Genomic DNA, 14,482 nt, shown 5'->3' with positions numbered 1-14,482 from the left:
AATTTTGTGCCCTTTAAGAGTGAAGTCTTTATTTCCCCAACCCTGTGGGATTCCCAAAAGCCATCCCTGCTGGGCTTCAAAGCCAAATGCTCTGGGCTGGTCTTCTCTCTGCAGTATATGTTGGTTGTCTTATAATTTGTTGATGATTTCCTTTGCTGTGCAAAAGCTTTTAAGTTTGATTAGGTCTTGTTTATTTTTACTATTACTTCTTTTGCTTTGAGAGACTGATCTAAGAAATTGCTGTGATTTATGGCTGAAAAATGTTTTGCCTGTGTTTTTCTTCCAGGAGTTTTATTGGTGTCATGTCCTATATTTACGTCTTTAAACTATTTTCGGTTTACTTTTCTATATGGTGTGGGGGAGCGACTTGATATACATATAGCTGTGCAGCTTTCCCGCACCACATGCTGAAGAGACTGTCTTTTTTCTTTTTCTTTTATTTTAACATCTTTATTGGAGTATAAGTGCTTTACTATGGTGTGTTAGTTTCTGCTTTATAACAAAGTGAATCAGCTATACACATACATACATCCCCATATCTCCTCCCTCTTGCGTCTCCCTCCCCCCCTCCCTATCCCACCTCTCTGGTCACAAAGCACTGAGCTGATCTCCCTATGCTATGTGACTGCTTCCCACTAGCTATCTATTTTACATTTGGCAGTGTATATAAGTCCATGCCACTCTCTAACTTCGTATCAGCTTAACCTTCCCCACCCTGTGTCCTCTAGTTCATTCTCTACATCTGCATCTTTATTCCTGTCCTGCCCCTAGGATCTTCATCATGATTTTTTTTTCCTTTAGATTCCTTATATATGTGTTAGCATACAGTATTTGTTTTTGTCTGACTTACTTCACTTTGTATGACAGACTAGGTCCATCCACCTCACTACAAATAACTCAATTTCATTTCTTTTTATGGCTGAGTAATATTCCATTGTATATATGTGCCACATCTTCTTTATCCATTCATCTGTCGATGAACACTTAGGTTGCTTCCATGTCCTGGCTATTGTAAATAGAGCTCCCATAAACATTGTGGTACATGACCCCTTTTGAATTATGGTTTTCTCAGGGTATATGCCCAGTAGGGGGATTGCTGGGTAGTTCTATTTTTAGTTTTCTAAGGAACCTCCATACTGTTCTCCATAGTAGCTGTATCAGTTAAACTTCCCACCAACAGTGCAAGAGTGTTCCCTTTTCTCCACACCCTCTCCAGCATTTATTGTTTGTAGATTTTTTGATGATGGCCATTCTGACTGGTGTGAGGTGATACCTCATTGTTGTTTTCATTTGCATTTCCCTAATGATTAATGATGTTGAGCATTCTTTCATGTGTTTGTTGGCTATCTGTATATCTTCTTTGGAGAAATGTCTGTTTAGGTCTTCTGCCCATTTTTGGATTGGGTTGTTTGTTCTTTTGATATTGAGCTGCATGAGCTGCTTGTAAATTTTGGAGATTAATCCTTTGTCAGTTGCTTCATTTGCAAATATTTTCTCCCATTCTGAGAGTTGTCTTTTCCTCTTGTTTATGGTTTCCTTTGCTGTGCAAAAGCTTTAAGTTTCATTAGGTGCCATTTGTTTATTTTTGTTTTTATTTCCATTTCTCGAGGAGGTGGGTCAAAAAGGATCTTGCTGTGATTTATGTCATAGAGTGTTCTGCCTATGTTTTCCTCTAAGAGTTTGATAGTGTCTGACCTTAGATTTAGGTCTTTAATCCATTTTGAGCTTATTTTTGTGTATGGTGTTAGGGAGTGATCTAATCTCATACTTTTACATGTACCTGTCCAGTTTTCCCAGCACCACTTATTGAAGAGGCTGTCCTTTCTCCACTGTACATTCCTGCCTCCTTTATCAAAGATAAGGTGACCATATGTGCGGGGGTTTATCTCTGGGCTTTCTGTCCTGTTCCATTGATCTATCTTTCTGTTTTTGTGCCAGTACCATACTCTCTTGATTACTGTAGATTTGTAGTATAGTCTGAAGTCAGGGAGCCTGATTCCTCCAGCTCCATTTTTCGTTCTCAAGATTGCTATGGCTATTCAGGGTCTTTTGTGTTTCCATACAAATTGTGAAATTTTTTGTTCTAGTTCTGTGAAAAATTCCAGTGGTAGTTTGGTAGGGATTGCATTGAATCTGTAGATTGCTTTGGGTAGTAGAGTCATTTTCACAATGTTGATTCTTCCAATCCAAGAACATGGTATATCTCTCTGTCTCTTTGTATCATCTTTAATTTCTTTCATCAGTGTCTTATAATTTTCTGCATACAGGTCTTTTGTCTCCTTAGGTAGGTTTATTCCTAGATATTTTATTCTTTTTGTTGCAATGGTAAATGGGAGTGTTTTCTTGATTTCACTTTCAGATTTTTCATCATTAGTGTATAGGAATGCAAGAGATTTCTGTGCATTAATATTGTATCCTGCAACTTTACCAAATTCCTTGATTAGCTCTAGTAGTTTTCTGGTAGCATCTTTAGGACTCTCTATGTATAGTATCATGTCATCTGCAAACAGTGACAGCTTTACTTGTCATCTGCAAACAGTGACAGCTTTACTTCTTTTCCGATTTGGATTCCTTTTATTTCTTTTCTTCTCTGATTGCTGTGGCTAAAACTTCCAAAACTATATTGAATAATAGTGGTGAGAGTGGGCAACCTTGTCTTGTTCGTGATCTTAGTGGAAATGTTTTCAGTTTTTCACCATTGAGGATGATGTTGGCTGTGGGCTTGTCATATATGGCCTTTATTATGTTGAGAAAAGTTCCCTCTATGCCTACTTTCTGCAGGGTTTTTCTCATTAATGGGTGTTGAATTTTGTCAAAAGCTTTCTCTACATCTATTGAGATGATCATATGGTTTTTATCCTTCAATTTGTTAATATGGTTTATCACATTGATTTGCGTACATTGAAGAATCCTTGCATTCCTGGAATAAACCCCACTTGATCATGGTGTATGATCCTTTTAATGTGCTGTTGGATTCTGTTTGCTAGTATTTTGTTGAGGATTTTTGCATCTATGTTCATCAGTGATATTGGCCTGTAGTTTTCTTTCTTTGTGACATTCTTACCTGGTTTTGGTATCAAGGTGATGGTGGCCTCGTAGAATGAATTTGGGAGTGTTCCTCCCTCTGCTATATTTTGGAAGAGTTTGAGAAGGATAGGTGTTAGCTCTTCTCTAAATGTTTGATAGAATTCGCCTGTGAAGCCATCTGGTCCTGGGCTTTTGTTTGTTGGAAGATTTTTAATCACAGTTTCAATTTCAGTGCTTGTGATTGGTCTGTTCATATATTCTATTTCTTCCTGATTCAGTCTTGGCAGGTTGTGAACTTCTAAGAATTTGTCCATTTCTTCCAGGTTGTCCATTTTATTGGCATATAGTTGCTTGTAGTAATCTCTGATGATCTTTTGTATTTCTGCAGTGTCATTTGTTACTTCTCCTTATTCATTTCTAATTCTATTGATTTGAGTCTTCTCCCTTTTTTTCTTGATGAGCGTGGCTAATGGTTTATCTATTTTGTTTATCTTCTCAAAGAACCAGCTTTTAGTTTTATTGATCTTTGCTATCATTTCCTTCATTTCTTTTTCATTTATTTGTGATCTGATCTCAATGATTTCTTTCCTTCTGCTAATTTGGGGTTTTTTGGTTCTTCTTTCTCTAGTTGCTTTAGGTGTAAGGTTAGGTTGTTTATTTGAGTTGTTTCTTGTTTCTTGAGGTAGGATTGTATTGCTATAAACTTCCCTCTTAGAACTGCTTTTGCTGCATCCCATAGGTTTTGGGGTGTCGTGTTCATTGTCATTTGTTTCTGGGTATTTTTTAATTTTGTCTTTGATTTCTTCAGTGATTTCTTGGTTATTTAGTAGTGTATTGTTTAGCCTCCATGTGTTTGTATTTTTTACAGATTTTTTCCTGTAATTGATATCTAGTTTTATACCGTGGTGGTCAGAAACAATAGTTGATATGATTTCAATTTTCTTAAATTTACCAGGGCTTGATTTGTGACCCAAGATATGATCTATCCTGGAGAATGTTCTATGAGCACTTGAGAAGAAAGTGTATTCTGTTGTTTTTGGGTGGAATGTCCTAGAAATATCAATTAAGTCCATCTTGTTTAATGTATCATTTAAAGCTTGTGTTTCCTTATTTATTTTTATTTTGGATGATGTCCATTGGTAAAAATTGGGTGTTAAAGTCCCCTACTATTATTTTGTTACCATCGATTTCCCCATTTTGGCTGTTAGCATTTGTCTTATGTATTGAGGTGCTCCTATGTTGGGTGCATAAATATGTACAATTGTTATATCTTCTTCTTGGATCGATCCCTTGATCATTATGTAGTGTCCTTCTTTGTCTCTTGTAATAGTCTTTATTTTAAAGTCTATTTTGTCTGATATGAGAATTGCTACTCCAGCTCTGTTTGTTTTCCATTTGCATGGAATATCTTTTTCCATCCCCTCACTTTCAGTCTGTATGTGTCCCTAGGTCTGAAGTGGGTCTCTTGTAGACAGCATATGTACGGGTCTTGTTTTTGTATCCATTTACTCAGTGTATGTCTTTTGGCTGGAGTATTTAATTCATTTACATTTAAGGTTATTATCAATATGTATGTTCCTGTGACCATTTTCTTAATTGCTTTGAGTTTATTATTGTAGGTCTTTTCCTTCTCTTGTCTTTCCCGCCTAGAGAAGTTCCTTTAGCATTTGTTGTAGAGATGGGTTGGTGGTGCTGAATTCTCTTAACTTTTGCTTGTCTGTAAAGCCTTCGATTTCCCCTTCAAATCTGAATGAGATCCTTGCTGGGTAGAGTAATCTTGGTTGTAGGTTTTTCCCTTTCATCACTTTAAATATGTCCTGCCACACCCTTTTGGCTTGCAGAGTTTCTCCTGAAAGATCAGTTGTTAACCTTATGGGGATCCCCTTGTATGTTACTTGATTTTTTCATTGCTGCTTTTAATATTTTTCCTTTGTAGTTAATTTTTGATAGTTTGATTAATATGTGTCTTGGCATCTTTCTCCTTGGATTTATCCTGTATGAGACTCTCTGCGCTTCCTGGACTTGACTGGCTATTTCCTTTCCCATATTAGGGAAGTTTACAACTATAATCTCTTCAAATATTTTCTCAGTGTCTTTCTTTTTCTCTTTTTCTTCTGGGACCCCTATAATTCGAGTGTTGGTGTGTTTAATGTTGTCCCAGAGGTCTCTGAGACTGTCCTCAATTCTTTTCATTCTTTTTTCTTTATTCTGCTCTGCACTAGTTATTTCCACTCTTTTATCTTCCAGGTCACTTACCTGTTTTGCCTCAGTTAACCTGCTATTGATTCCTTCTAGAGAATTTTAAATTTCATTTATTCTGCTGTTCATCATTGTTTGCTCTTTAGTTCTTCTAGTTCCTTGTTAAACGTTTCTTGTATTTTCTCCATTCTGTTTCCAAGATTTTGAATCATCTTTGCTATCATTATGCTGAATTCTTTTTCAGGTAGATTTCCTCTTCGTTTGTTTGGTTTGGTGGGTTTTTACCTTGCTCCTTCATCTGCTCTGTGTTTCTCTGTCTTCTCATTTTGCTCAATTTACTGTGTTTGGGGGTCTCCTTTTTGTAGTTTCCGTTGTTTTTGGTCTCTATCCCCCTTCGGTAAGTTTGGTTCAGTGGGTTGTGTAAGCTTCCTGGTGGAGGGGACTGGTGCCTGTGTTCTGTTGGATGAGGCTGGATCTTGTCTTTCTGGTGGGCAGAAGTACATCTGGTGATGTGTTTTGGGGTGTCTGTGAGCTTATTATGATTTTAGGCAGGCTCTCTGCTAATGGGTGGTGTTGTTTTCCTGTCTTGCTAGTTGTTTGGCATGGGTTGTCCAGCACTGGAGCTTGCTGGTTGTTGAGTGGAGCTGGGTCTTAGTGTTGAGATGGAGATCTCTGGGAGAGCTCTCGCTGATTTATATTATGTGGGACCAGGGTGTCTCTGACGGACCAATGTCTTGAACTCGGCTCTCCCACCTTAGAGGCACAGGCCTGACACCTGCTCAGAGCACCAAGACTGTGTCAGCCTCATGGCTGCTAGTTTTGGAGGGTCTCCTGCATGGGTGGGGGGCAGTTGTTGCTCACCACAGGGACACGGACACTGGCAGCAGAAGTACTGGGAAGTAGTCCTTGGCTTTAGCCTTCCTGGAGTCTGTCATTTTCCCCACCAAAAAAAACCTGTCTTTTTTCCATTGTGTATTCTTACCTCCCTGGTCTGTAGATCAATTGACCATAGGTGCATTGGTTTATTTCTGAGTTCTCTGTTCTGTTCCATTGATCTATTTGTCTGTTTTTTGGCCAATACAGAGCTGTGTTGGTTATTGTAGCTTTTTAGTATAGTTTGAAGTCTGGAAGTATTATACCTCCAGCTTTGTTCTTTTCCTTCAGGAGAGCTTTGGCAATTCTGGATCTTTTGTGTTTCCATGTAACTTTTAGGTTTATGTGTTAGGTCTGTGAAAAGTGTCATAGGTATTTTGATGGAGATTGCATTAAATCTGTAGATTGCTTGGGAAGTATGGCCATTTTATCAGCATATAGGTCTTTCACCTCCTTGGTTAAGTTATTCCTAGGTTTTTTTTGTTTTGGTTTTTTGTTTTCGACATGGTTTTATATGGGCCTTTTAAAATTTTTTTCTGATATTTCATTATTAGTGTAAAGACATGCAATAGATTTCTTTATATTAATCTCATATCCTGCTACCTTACTGAATTCATTATCAGTTCTAATAGTTTTTGTGTGGAGACTTCAGGGTTCTCTACGTAGAGTACCATGTCATCTGCAAATAGTGACAGTTCTAATTCTTCACTTCCAATCTGGATACCTTTTATTTCTTTTTCTTGTCTGATTGCTGTGGTAGGACTTCTAATAGTATGTTAAATGGAAGTGGTAAGAGTAGGCATCAGTGGCTCGTTCCTGAATTTAGCTGGAAGGCTTTGAGCTTTTCACCCTTGAATATTCTGTTGGCTGTGGGTTTGTCATAAATGCCCTTTATTATGGTGAGATATTTTCACTTTGTGAGTTTTTCTCATGAATAGATGTTGAATTTTTTCAAATACTTTTTCTGCATCTATTGAGATGATCATGTGTTGTCTTTCCTTTTGTTAATATGGTGTATCACATTGATTTGCATATGTTGAACCATCCTTGTGACTGTGGTATGAATCCCACTTGATCATGGTGCATGATCCTTTGAAGGTATTGTTGGATTCGGTTTGCTAATATTTTGTTGAGGCTTTTGCATCTATATTTGTTAGAAATATTGGCCAGTAATTTTCTTATTTTATAGTGTCTTTTTCTGGTTTTGGTATCAGGGTGATGGTGGCCTCATAGAATGAATTTGGGAGACTTCCCTCCTCTTTGAGAGGGATAGGTATGAGTTCTTCTTTCTATGTTTGGTAGAATTCCCCGGTGAATCCGTTTGGTCCTGGACTTCTGTTTGCAGGGAGTTTTGTGGGGTTTTTTTTTAATTAGAGATTCTATTTCACTTTTAGTGATTGGTCTGTTCAAATTATCTGTTTCCTCTTGACTCAGTTTTGGCAGCTGTGTTTCTAGAACCTTGTCCATTTCTTCTAGTTTGTCCAATTTGTTGGCATATAACTGTTCGTAGTAGTATTTGGTATCAGTTGTTATAGCTCTTCATTTCGTATTTTGTTTGGGTCCTCTTTTTCTTGGGGAACCTGGCTTGAGGTTTGTTGATTTTGTTCGTCTTTTTAAAAAACCACCTCTTGGTTTTATTGATATTTTGTATTTTTGTTTGTTCTTTTCCTAATTATTTTAGCTGGTAGGTTAGGTTGTTTAGGATTTTTCTTTCTTGAGGAAGGCCTATATCCCTATGAACTTCCCTCTTAGAACTGCTTTTGTTGCATCCCATAGATCTTGTAAAGTTGTGTTTTTCATTTCTGTTTGTCATGGTATTTTTTGATTTCTTCTTTGATTTCATCATTCATCCACTGGTTTTTTAGTGCATGTTTTTTATTCTCCTTTTCCTGTTTTTGTCTCTGTGGTTGATTTCTAGTTTCATACCATTTTCAGTAAAAAAGATACTTGAAATAATTTCTGTCCTCTTAAATTTGTTGTGGCTTGTTTTGTGACCTTATGGTCGGTCTATCCTAGAGAACATTCCATGCGTGCTTGAAAAGAATGTGTATTCTGGGTTTTTTGGATGTAGCATCCTGTACAAATCAATTAAGTCCAACTGGTATATTGTGTCATTTAGTACCTCTGTTGCCTTACTGATTTCCGGTCTGGATGAGCTGTCCTTTGATGTCAGTGGGCTGTTAAAGTCTCCTAGCATTATAGTCAACTTCTCCTTTTATGTCTGTTAGTATTTGTTTTATATATTTTACTTAACTTTCTTCTAAATTCATAGAGGCAGAAAGTTATCTACTGTGGTCTTCTTGAAGGATTGTTTCTGCGTGGGGACATTTCTGTGTAAACTGTATCCAGTGTCTTTGGTGCAAGGGATGGTTTTAGTATGGATGACAGCCATGTCTTTCCTCTGGGTGTGCTGGCCATTATCCCCTTAATAGGGGATGTGGTTGGTGTTGGAGTATCTAAAGCCTGTGCAGGGTGTGAGGCAGGGCTTTCTCTCTGCTGTTGCTGTCACCGCCCTGTCAAGGGTGGGGTCTATTTCACAGTTGTTGTAGAAGCCCAGAGGGTTGGGTTAGATCAGGCTTCTTTAACCTTGAGTGTGTGCCCTGCCCCAAGAAGGTGATTGCTGAAGCAAGTGAGGCCCAGTGCAGTCAGAGAGAACCTATGCACTGCCTGTGTAGGTGTTTGTGGTTCTGCTTAGAAGCAGCCCAAGGCTACGTGTTTTCCTCTACTGTATTCGTCCGGGATCTAGTGCAAAGGTATGGCATGGAGGAGTGTTGTGACTGCAGGAATTGAGGTGGCTGCACTGCTGCCTGAGATCTGGGCTGCCTCCGTGGCAGTCTTCTCTTAGAATCTAGCACTAAGCTGCAGTGTGGACTGGACATTCCAGGGCACTCTCGCTAGGAGATGAACCACTGTGTTCCTGAGTGCTCTGACAATGGCTGCCGCTGCCCCACCCGGATCATACTCTAGGCACCCTGTTCTGTCCCTGCATCACTAGACCATCTTTTTCCCAGTGTTCAGTTGGCCCAGACCTCTCAGTCTGTGGTGTGGAGTGAACAGGGCCGGGGGTGTACACCCCTTCGGATTGGGAGGTGTAATGAGGCAGCATCCACCAGTGCAAGGCTCTCTCCACCCTGATTATTGGGAAGCCAGCACATGTACTCCTCCTGGGTAGAGTCTAGGTTTCTCCAGCCCTTCTCTCTGTCCCAGTGGATTTCCCAGCAGGCAAGGGCACTTCTCACCCCTGTGCAGGACCCCAGGACTGGAATTAAGGATTGTGGCCTAACCTGCTTGCTCCCCAATGCCAGGGTCCACCCATGCAAACCTTCTCTTCCTTACATATTCCTCCCAGGGGTACCCGTCCTGACCTGATGTGTTTTATTTTCTGTCGTACCTAGTTTTGTAGAGATCTTCCTTGCAGCTGTGGTTGTACAGTTCTTCTGCCAGGTTCCAGTTAGTTTTCCATGAGAACTGTTCCACATGTAGATGTATTTTTGATGTGTTTGTGTGGGGAGGTGAGCTCCACATCCTCCTCATCTGCCATCTTGATCCCCCTCTCCTTATTTTTTTGATTGTAAAATTTTGAGTATATTTGAGAGTATCCATTTTTTCCAGGAGAGGTAGTTGATTGCAGTTAATCTATCAAAAGAGAATTTCTAGTTATTTTAAGCAGTTAAACTAGTCCTAAATAAATACTTTTTTTTTTACTATTGATTATGAGAATAGTCAGTCAGTTGAAAAAATGTTTTTACAATCCTTTCAAAAAGTATAAAAGTTCCAGGAGAGCTTAGTCATTAGAAAAGCAAAAGTAAGAAATATTTAAGCCTTGTTATTTTATGCCTTTAAATTTATAGTATAGTCAACATTAATATATAGTTCAGTTTTTAAATTCTCATGAGAAAAAGGTATTTACCATGCTTTTGGATTTTTATATATTTATAGTACATTTAGAACTTTATCTGCATTAAGATACTTCAGCAATTTGTTATTGTTTACAGCAGAACTATTCACTGGCTGAACTTGATGAGAAAATTAGTGCCCTCAAGCAAGCTCTGCTCAGAAAATCAAGAGAAGCAGAATCTATGGTGACGCATCACCTTCCATGAAAAACTCCTCTGTTGTCATTTTACTTTTTTAGATATGTGTGTATAACTTACTTACATAGCCATTTAATTAATTGCAGTGTATTAATGTAGACGTCCCTCTGAAAGCAAGGTTTATTTTCATGTGAGTCCACTTTGCAGCAAGCAATCTTCAAATATTCCAGTGTACTTTAAAATAGTTAATGCATTGAAAATAGCAATGTTGGAATTTATTCCCTTCTGTTTTAAAGGAGGTATTTTGGAAATTGAAAAACTTAATTTGAAAGTACATCTTCATGTGTATGTGTGTGTTTACCACAGAAAGGAAGATTTATTTTGAATAGTGATATTTAAGAAGACTTTATATTTGTAACATTGATACTAACCAGTTTTAGTTTAAACCAGTACTTTGTACATAATAGGCATTCAATAAAAATTTGAAGTGAGTTTTAAATGAATGCATATATTCTTTTCCAAGTGTCAATTTAATCTAAATAGTAGACCATACCTTTTATCCCTTTAGACTGTGTGACCTTAATCTATTTCCTTAGCTGTAAAATGTAGGATAATATATCCTACATTTGTTATGAACAGTAGTTGAAATCATACATGTACAGCTTTTGAAACTGGCCTAAAAGAAGTGCTTAGTAAATGTTAGCTATTATTACTATTGACTAAAACCAAGTGTGTCTTTGGAAAGTAGTTAAGATGTTACAACTTATATAGTTCCTCTCCCTTGAGAGCCTCACCTTTTTGGAGTGCCCCAGTTTTATATTAGGCAGCACATATATTTCCATAGTTGCAAACTAAACATTTAAAAGATGCAGCTACTACTCACACACTTATGATCAATTAATCTATGACATAGGAGGCAAGAATATACAACAGAGAAAACACAGTCTCTTCAACAAGTGGTGCTGGGAAAACTGGACAGCTACATGGAAAAGAATGAAATTAGAACATTCCCTCACACAATATACAAAAGTAAACTCAAAATGGTTAAAAGGCCTAAATATAAGACATGAAACCATAAAACTCTGAGAACATAGGTGAAACAGTCTTTGACATAAATTGTAGCAATATTTTCTTGGATCAGTCTCCCAATACAGAAGAAATAAAAGCGAAAATAAACACATGGGACCTAATTAAACTTGTAAGTTTTGCGTAGCAAAGAAAGCCATCAACAAAAAGACAACATACAGAATGGGAGAAGATACTTGCAAACGATGCGACTGACAAGGGGTTAATATTCAGACTATTTAAACAGCTCATAGAACTCTATCAAAAAAACCCAATCCAATCAAAAAATGGGCAGAAGACTTGAATAGACATTTTTCTGAAGGCAGAGATGGGTAACAGGCACATGAAAAGATACTCAACATCATTTCTCAACTAACTACCAGAGAAATGCAAATCAAAACTACAATGAGGTATCACTTTACACCAGTCAGAATGGCCAGCATCAAAAAATCTACAAACAATAAATGATGGAGAGGGTGTGGAGAAAAGGGAACCCTCATACACTGTTGGTTGGGATGTAAATTGGTGCAGCACTGGGGAGGTTCCTTAAAAAACTAAAAATAGAACTGCCATATGATCCAGTAATTCCTCTCCTGGGTATATATCCAGAGGAAACAAAAACACTAATTTAAAAAGATTCATGCATCCTAATGTTTATAGCAGCACTATTTACAATAGCCAAGAAATGGAACCAACCTAAGTGCCCATCAACAGATGATTGGCTTAAGAAGATGTGGTAGATACACACAGTGGAATATTACCTGGCCATAAAAATGAAATAACTGCCATTTGGAACAACACGGGTGGACCTAGAGAATATCATGCTTAGTGAAGTCCAACAGAGAAAGACAAATACTTATGACATCACTTACATGTGGAATCTAAAAAATTACAAATGAATGTAATATGCAAAACACAAACAGACAGACCTAGAAAACAAACCTGCCGTCATCAAAGGTGAGGGGGAAGTGAGGAGGGACAAATTAGGGGTATGGCATTAACAGAAACTATGTGTAAAATAGATAAGCAACAAGGATTTACTGTATAGCACAGGGAATTATACCCATTATCTTGTAATAATCTATATTGGAATATAATCTGCAAAAATAATCACTTCTGTACACCTGGAACACAATATTATAAATCCACTATACTGCAGTAAAAAAAGTTTTTTTTAAAGCAGGTATAATCAAGGAGCAGATGTTTAGCTCAGTAATTGGTTGCAAGAATCAGAAATCTACCTAAAATAGCTTGTAAAGCAGAATTGTTAAAAAGCATCAGAAATCTGGAATTTAATTGCAGGAAGTATAGCTTGACAGTGTGGCATCCAGAAGGTTACCAGTGGTTTGGTTCATCTCTTTCTCTGTGTCTCTAGCTGCCTCTGGCTCTGCTTCTGTCTCTGTCCCCTACCCTCCTTTTTTTCTGCTCTCCCTCTCCCTCTGTGTCTCTTTCCCTCTGTCTTCCTCATTCTTTTTCTCTTACACATAAGCATCTATGCATCTGCTTTATTCTCTCTCTGTGAACTGGTTTCTCTGAAGGCCTCTTCATTTCTGCTTCCTCACATGGGTGACATGTTAGCCCTGTCTCCATCACCTTGGCTTGTTCATGCCTTTGAACTTCCATGGTGCACACTCTGAGCCCAGCTCTATAGAGCCTCGCAACTCCATTGACCCTTGCCTGCTTACCTGTCTTTGTATCTTAGTTCAGGTCCTTCAGAAACTGAATCTCAATGTCATCAGGGGTCTCAGTCAGTTGTGGCCAGGATGATGGGGCAGGACCTCTTCATAGGAATATGCACTGTACACACAGTCTTGTACCATGTTTGTGGAATCCTTGAAAATGGGGTCACCTGGTAAAAAAAAAAAAAATGGGACTTTAAAATCATTCCCAAGAACTGCATGTGGACAAGTTGTTTCCACTAATGTCTTACCACTATATTTCTTCTCGGCAGAACAAACTTATCCTTCAAGATAATCTTGCCTAATGTCATCCAGTATTATAGGTACAGCAACAAATGTCTGCCCTTCAGTCTCTATCCAGTGCTTGTAACCACCATCCTGACAGAATGACCTCTGGGTTTATTGGCACATGGTACTACGATCACATCAGCAATACAGTAGGAAAAACCTCAACAAAAATTATCGATTAGAAAAGGAGGATGACTTAGAGGTGGGGAAGAAACCTAGAAAACAGGATCATATACTGGTCACTAGTCTGCCCCTAAATAAATACCACAAATCTGTTTCTTGGCTGTTAGCAGTAGAATATGTTCCTAAGTCATGTCTGACAGTCCTAGGATCTGGCCATTAGAAGGATTTCCTTTTTCTGTTATCCTTCAGACTTACTCTTCTGAAGGACATTAGAGAGTCCTCCTGTCTACAGTAAGTAATGTCTGGTGCCAGCATCCTTTTCTGCTTGAGTCGGAGCCTCCAGAAGAGGCCTTTGGCGTGAGTTGGTGTAGTTGCTTGTTTAAGACCCGTTCTTCTGGTGATAACTACCCAGTATTTCAGTGGGCTTTCAATCGTTGTCTTTCTTGAGTGCATCACTGACTAAAAGGTGATGCCAAGAATTTCTGGGGTGGACCGGGGAGCGAGTAAGCTTGCTCTCTTAATCACCAGGCCACCTAATGACCATTCCTTCAGGACTTTTTGTTATTCAGCTCTTCTTAGACCCCATTATTCTTAATGGCTCTGTTCTCAAGAGAATAAAGGAGGAAAAGTGACTTGAAAGAGGATTGGATTGTAGGACAGGAAGCACTTCTTCCCTAGTCTGCCCTTAAAAATCCCTCCCCTCCACAGGTTACATTCCAATCTAGGGACGTGTTTTACTAGGGTTTGGAAATTGGGGGCTGGGGGTTCATCCTGTGGAAAAGGGCTGAGCTTCCCCAACTAGTGTAGCTATCCTCCTTTCAACTGCTAGGTTCCTGAGCCCTGAGCTTTTCTAAATTCATGAATAATATCCGGATCTTACCTTCAACAATCTTAGCAGAAAAGAATTCCCTTTATGAAACATAGATATGTAATTTCCTGCTTTTTCCTATTTACTTTTAGCCCGACAACCTGGTACAGAAAACTCGTTGCCACTGACTTTTTAAATTATGTCCAAAGGGAATTAACACATTCCTCCATTTCAACATTTGATTACTTAAATCTGAAGCTGTGGCTTTAGTGACATGTGGCTTGGGCCCAAGAGATTTGGGGCAGTTGTTTAGGTATTTTGCCACCTCTTACCTCTATGCCACCCGTTTTCTATGGAATTGGGAATTCTCTCTCTCACCCCTGCCT

The 14,482-nt window shown here is 38.5% G+C and overlaps 1 protein-coding gene across 4 annotated transcripts in view; it reads left to right on the top strand.

Annotated features, from left to right (window-relative positions):
- Positions 1-10,677, top strand: part of MBIP (MAP3K12 binding inhibitory protein 1) — a 35,227-nt gene extending 24,550 nt beyond the window's left edge. The window contains exon 8 of one of the 4 annotated variants that reach the window (XM_030854814.3): positions 10,095-10,677. In XM_030854814.3, the coding sequence (XP_030710674.1) occupies positions 10,095-10,202 (108 nt within the window). In that variant the 3' untranslated portion in view covers positions 10,203-10,677. The remainder of the gene's footprint in view (positions 1-10,094) is intronic. The other 3 variants (XM_030854813.3, XM_030854812.3, XM_030854810.3) reach the window with 3 other exon arrangements.
- The last annotated feature ends 3,805 nt before the right edge of the window (positions 10,678-14,482 follow it).

The sequence above is a fragment of the Globicephala melas genome, chromosome 2 (assembly GCF_963455315.2).
Source record: "Globicephala melas chromosome 2, mGloMel1.2, whole genome shotgun sequence".
Classification (NCBI taxonomy): Eukaryota; Metazoa; Chordata; class Mammalia; order Artiodactyla; family Delphinidae; genus Globicephala; species Globicephala melas.
This window is presented reverse-complemented; position numbering and strand designations above follow the sequence as displayed.